This window comes from Neophocaena asiaeorientalis, unplaced genomic scaffold (genome assembly GCF_003031525.2).
Source record: "Neophocaena asiaeorientalis asiaeorientalis breed wild unplaced genomic scaffold, Neophocaena_asiaeorientalis_V1.1 scaffold606, whole genome shotgun sequence".
Classification (NCBI taxonomy): Eukaryota; Metazoa; Chordata; class Mammalia; order Artiodactyla; family Phocoenidae; genus Neophocaena; species Neophocaena asiaeorientalis.
Window position 1 is genome coordinate 1,662,544 of NW_020173687.1, and position 5,801 is coordinate 1,668,344.

The window sequence follows — 5,801 nt, forward strand, 5'->3', positions numbered from 1 at the left end:
CGGGCCTCTCACTGTTGTGGCCTCTCCCGTTGCGGAGCACAGGCTCCGGACGCGCAGGCTCAGCGGCCATGGCTCACGGGCCCAGCCGCTCCGCGGCACGTGGGATCTTCCCGGACCAGGGCACGAACCCATGTCCCCTGCATCGGCAGGCGGACTTTCAACCACTGCGCCACCAGGGAAGCCCCTGCACTTTCTTTTAGGTGGTGTAAAAGGCAAACAGCCACAGGAGCGAAAGGAACAGTTAGGCCGTAATTTAAGTCAGCTTCCCCGGCGTCCGTGTTGGCGTCTTGCTGACTCTGCTTCCATTGGAGTAGTTGGGGGACCCCGTCCCATGGGGACCTACTGGAGGGGCAGGCACCCTGGGCAGGGCTGAGGGAGGTGGTATGGCAGGAGGGCCACCGTCACGCTGGCCAGTGGCTGTTCTCCTGGGCTGTTGGGTCTCAGGGATGCTCCATGAGGCCCAGGCTCCTCTCTCCGCTGCTGCGGCCTGGGGTCTGGGCGGGACGGTCCTGGGAGCCCTCCCCCCAGCTCCCCTGTACGGTTAGGAAACGTGTCAGGGCTCTCAGGAGTGAGCTCTCCAGCTGTGGGACACCATGCCACGCGCGGGTTCCTGTGCTCCCGTCCAATTCTGGCTTCTTCAGGGTTCACGCAGCGGGTTGGGGGCAGTTCCGTTTTGCACATCTTGGTTGTGGAGGATCTGCCTTTCGTAGTGCTCTCTCTGCAGACTCTGCGCCGTCTGGCAGGTGACGGTGCTGGGGACCCTTGTCGGGGTGGGAGGGGGGGCAGGGAGGGGTCTGGTCCGTCTGACCCGGCCGCTGTTCCCTGCTTGTGCCAGCGCAGCTGGGAGCCCCCCCACCCTCGCCCCCCCGAGCCCAGGTTGAAGGACGAGCGTGTGTGACGGGGGTGAGGTCGAGGCCGGAGCCCCCGAAGGTCGTGCTGAAGAACATTTCCCCAGAAGCGATGTCTTGCAGGTGGACGTTCCCAGGCGGGGCAGAAAATGCCTGTTTAATTTGTAGTGTAGCTCTGGCTGACCTACATCTTGGTTAAAAATACAGTGAAAAATGCTGGCATGAAAGGGGTCAGAAAAACCGTAACATTGGGTAAGAACACTCGAGTTGATGTTGAACTCTGGTGACTGAGGGAGGCTGGGATTCATTCAGTCCTTAAGGGTTGTTGGTTGTGCTTGGGCTGCGGTGGGGGACGCGGCCCCACCCCGCGGAGCTCACTCTGCTCTGTGGCCGCATCGGCGCCCGGCCTCCCAAACAGGCGGTGTCGTCCTGTCTTACGTATGAGCACGCGGAGGCTTGGCCACAGCCGAGCAGCGTGGCCTTAACGCGGCTGATGGGGGTTTGTGCTGCGCGTTGTAATCGAAGAACCTGAGCTCCCACAGTAACAAAAAATAGAAAATGCCTGTCTCCGTCAATAAAGAAATCATAAATACGTTCTGGATGAAATACCATGTAACCACTGAAAATTACGGTTCTGAAAAGAAATTACCAAGCCAGATATCAACAGAATTACCCCAGTTTTCTTTACGGTTATCAAAACACATATGTTATACATGTGCACGTAGGACAGAGGGTGGAAGGAAATACACAGTCTAGTAGCCAAAGGAGATGGGGTTTCTGGAGATTTCTGTCTTCCTTGTACATCTCCATGTTTCTCAGGTTTTCTCTCATGAACACTTACCTCTATACTAAGAAAGACGTTAAAATTATTTAAAAAGGAAACCCTGGATGGCTTTCTGGCTGCTTGAACTCACCGTGTCGTGCTTGTTGCTGGTGCACGTTGGCCTGTTTTGGTTCCAGAGCGTCCTGAGTGGAGGGGTGAGGGGTGCAGGGAGGGGGACCTGGGCAGGGTCTGTGGCCCCTGGCCTCCCCTGAGGGCCTTCTGAAATGGAAGCTGTGTTCAGTGTGACAAGTTTGACCTCCTCCCTGACGTAAGGCTGGGATGAACATGGCCCATGCATACAGCCCTCCTCTAGGTCGCTGTTCAAGCCAGACTGCCTGGGTGTGTGTGCTGGGGCCTCGGGGCCGTGCTGTGCGGGCCCCCGTCCAGGCTCCTGGGAAGTCACTTCCCTGCCGGCCTCGGTGGCCCGGTCTGTAAGGCCATTCCCTGAGTCGCTCCCAGAGCTGGCCTTGCGCCCGCCCGCGGAGGGTTGACGACAGGTGGCCTCCCGGCGTGGGTTGGGGCCGGGTGGGGCCCCGGGTGGTGTGTGTCCCAGGCCACCCGTGCTGCCTGCTGCGAATGCCGGGGATTGCTCTTCCATGACCTTTTATCTAAAAGTCATTTAAGTTACATTTTGAGACAGAGTTGTGTTTCTTTGCCTCTGAATGGATACTGCATAGTTATCTGTTTGAGTTTACGAGATCCAGAGCGGTGATAGCGCCGTTACTGCGGGGTGTTTGAGGCCAGCGTGGCTGTTTGGATTCCCCCCCGGCGGCACGTGCATGTCTGACTCCGTTTTTGTCAGAACCAGTGACTGTGCATGCGGTACCCAGGGAAGCTGACAGGTGTCCTGGGCGCAGCGCCCGCCACGCCTGCCCGCGGAGCCGCTGGCCAGACCAGCCCCGTGGCCCTCATGCCCAGAGGCTGTTGCTTTCCCGTGTCTGTAACCACTGGAGACTTTTCAGTGCTGCAGAGAGGTCTTGTCACTTCCGGGGTCCCACGGTCACTTCTTGGGGGACTTCTGCTTCCATCCCCAGCTTGCTCTCAGAGGCTCATCACACATCCCTAGTGTCCATTTTCCTAGACTTTGGTGTCCAAAAGACCACCGTCACTTCATAGCCATATTAATCCCGTTGCTTTTCATGAATATTATTTAAACATTCCTTTATATTTCTGCAGACATCATTTTTCAAGCAAACAAGCATTCGATAATCAAAGTGTAGGCGTCAGCTGCCCCATTAGCGAGTTTGAAATTGGGGTGTCCAGCCGTGGGAGCTGCAGGGGCCTGCTCGGCTGCCCTGGCCCCTAGGATCCCTGCGAGGGAGGAGCAGGGGTCTCTGGACGGGCGTCTGAGTGGACCGGTGAGTGAACGGCTGGGTGTTCACCGAGAGCCCTCTTCTGGGGGCCCCAGCACAGGCATGGGCCAGGGTGGGCAGCTGTGCAACACCCGCCACAGTGGCCCAGCCCTGACTTCTTTGGCCCCTTGAGCCTCCCCCTGGCCCACCAAACCTGTCCCGAGCGTGGTGCAAACTTCTTAGGGCGTGGACATACGTCAGTTCTGGCTGTCGGCCTGCCAGGCCTTTCTCTCCTCAGTGCTTTAACGAGTTTCCAGGTTTCAAAAGAGTGAGTTATTTGCAGCAGCTGTTGGTTTTTTATTTTTTTAGCATGGCTTATTTTATTTTTTTAGTTTAAGTTTTTTAATTTTTATTTTATATTGGAGTATAGTTGATTTACAGTGTTGTGTTAGTTTCAGGTGTACAGCAGGGTGATTCAGTCATACATAGACATACATTCATTCTTTCTCAGATTGTTTTCCCATATAGGTTACCATAGAACATGGAGTAGAGTTCCCTGTGCTATACGGTAGTCCTTATTGATGATCTATTTTATATATAGAAGTGTGTATATGTTAATCCTAGCCTCCTAAATTACCCCCCCATCCTTTCCCTTTTGGTAACAATAAGCTTGTTTTGTAAGTCTGTGCGTCTGTTTCTGTTTTGTAAATAAGTTCATTTGTATCATTTTTTTAGATTCCACATATAAGTGATGTCATGTGATATTTGTTTTTCTCTGACTGACTGCACTTAGTATGATCATCTCCAGGTCCATCCATGTTGCTGCAAATGGCGTTATTTCATTCTTTTTTTTATGGCTGAGTAATATTCCATTGTATATATGTGCCCCATCTTATTTATCCATTCCTCTGTCCATGGACACTTAGGTGGTTTCCATGTCCTGGATATCGTGAATAGTGCTGCTATGAATGTAGGGATGTGTGTATCTTTTCGAAGTATGGTTTTCTCAGGGTACACACCAGTAGTGGGGCTGCTGGATCGTATGGTAGCTCTATTTTTAGTTTTTTAAGGAACCTCCATACTGTTCTCCGTAGTGGCTGTATCAGTTTACATTCCCACCAGCAGTTCAGGAGGGTTCCCTTTTCTCCACACCCTCTCCAGCATTTATTGTTTGTCGACTTTCTGATGATGGCCATTCTAACCGGTGTGAGGTGACACCTCATTGTAGTTTTGATTTGCATTTCTCTAATAATTAGTGATGTTGAGCATCTTTTCATGTACCTCTTGGCCATCTGTGTAGGTCTTCTTTGGAGAAGTGTCTGTTTTTTGACTGGGTGGTTCGTTTTTTTGGTATTGAGCGGCATGAGCTGTTTGTATATTTCGGAGATTAATCCCGTGTCGGTCGCATTGCTTGCAGGTATTCTCCCCGCGCTGTGGGCGCCGTTTTGTTTTGTTTACGGTTTCCTTTCCTGCAGCATGGCGTATTTTAAAAGGGGTGTTTTGGAAGGAAGCTCTCGTGATGGGCATACACGTGGTTCTCTTGGATCAAGAGTAGCAGATGTGACCCCAGGGAAAGGCCTCTTATTTCCTGATGTCACGATGGGTGTCGAAGGAGCCGGGACCCAGCAGCTTCAGAGACTTCTCAGACTTGTGAGTTGGATCGAACTCCTGTTTGGTTCAGCAGGGGAAAGCCTGATGTCCCTTGTGAAGCTGGCAGGAGGTTCTTGGACCTGATTTTCAGCTGCCTCATGGGAGGACGCAGGGGCTGCCCAGGCAGCAGGCTCCTTGGTCGACACCCCCTTGCCTGGCTGCGTCACTCTTCAGTGGGGTGCCTCGTGCAGGGCCCTGTGCTGAGGCCTTGCTTTGGGAAGAGTACGGTGTTTATGGCGTTTTTAGGTCTCCCCTTGCAGCTCCATCACTAATCCGTCATGGGAAATCAAGTGTGAAAGTTGTGTTGCTGTTTCTAGTGGAATCTAGGATATAATTGGTTGCCGGTTTTTGAAGCTGGAATTAACGCCAAACCTGCCCGCTAGGGTTGGGCTTCCAGTGACGTAGCTGAAGCACCGTGAAGTGTGAGCGGTCCTCCGTGTCTTTGTGTCTCTGTGGTGGGCGCCTCAGGTCTTCGTGGGCACAGAACTGCCCCCCCCCCACCCCACCCAAGAGTGGTCCTGTTCTGGAAGGAGTGTCGGGGCCTCACAGGACTGCAGGCGGGGAGCCCTGGGCATGTGGGCTGCTGCCTCCCAGGGCCCAGCCCAGCCCACGGGGACGGGGGTGGGGACACCTGCTCCAGGGCAGGGCTCGGGTCTGAGGCTCCAGCCACGAACGACCTCCTGCCAGACACCTGCTGCCTTGTGAACTTGGCCACACCGGGCAGCCTGTGTTGGGAGCACACGAGGCCCTCGGCTTCCGGGCCTCCTGACCTGCAGGCCAGCGTAGGGGCAGACGGCGGCGTGAGCAGCTCGGCTGCCTGGCCCACTGTTGCTGTTTGAATCCAGGAAAAAACTCCTTTTACGTTTTTGTCGTGCTGCGGACCCTCTTTCTCGCAGGTGTGTATAGAGTTCTGCGACTGTGTTTGACAGCTTCTCCTTTTGCCTCCTCTGAGCTGCCGGGCTCCCCCATGGAGTCCGGCCCTGGGGCGTGTTTCCCGATGCCAGCTCTCCTCCCCCAGGTATGGTCCTCGTGCGGAGCGAGAACGGGCAGCTGTTAATGATTCCTCAGCAGGCCCTGGCCCAGATGCAGGCCCAGGCCCACGCCCAGGCCCAGCCTCAGACCGCCATGGCGCCCCGCCCGGCCACGCCCACAAGTGCCCCTCCCGTGCAGATCTCCACCGTGCAGGTG

The 5,801-nt window shown here is 54.8% G+C and overlaps 1 protein-coding gene across 1 annotated transcript in view; it reads left to right on the forward strand.

Annotated features, from left to right (window-relative positions):
- Positions 1-5,801, forward strand: part of TAF4 (TATA-box binding protein associated factor 4) — a 72,481-nt gene that overhangs the window by 34,103 nt on the left and 32,577 nt on the right. Inside the window, exon 2 of the mRNA XM_024750196.1 lies at positions 5,632-5,798. Coding sequence (XP_024605964.1) covers positions 5,632-5,798 — 167 coding nt within the window. The remainder of the gene's footprint in view (positions 1-5,631; positions 5,799-5,801) is intronic.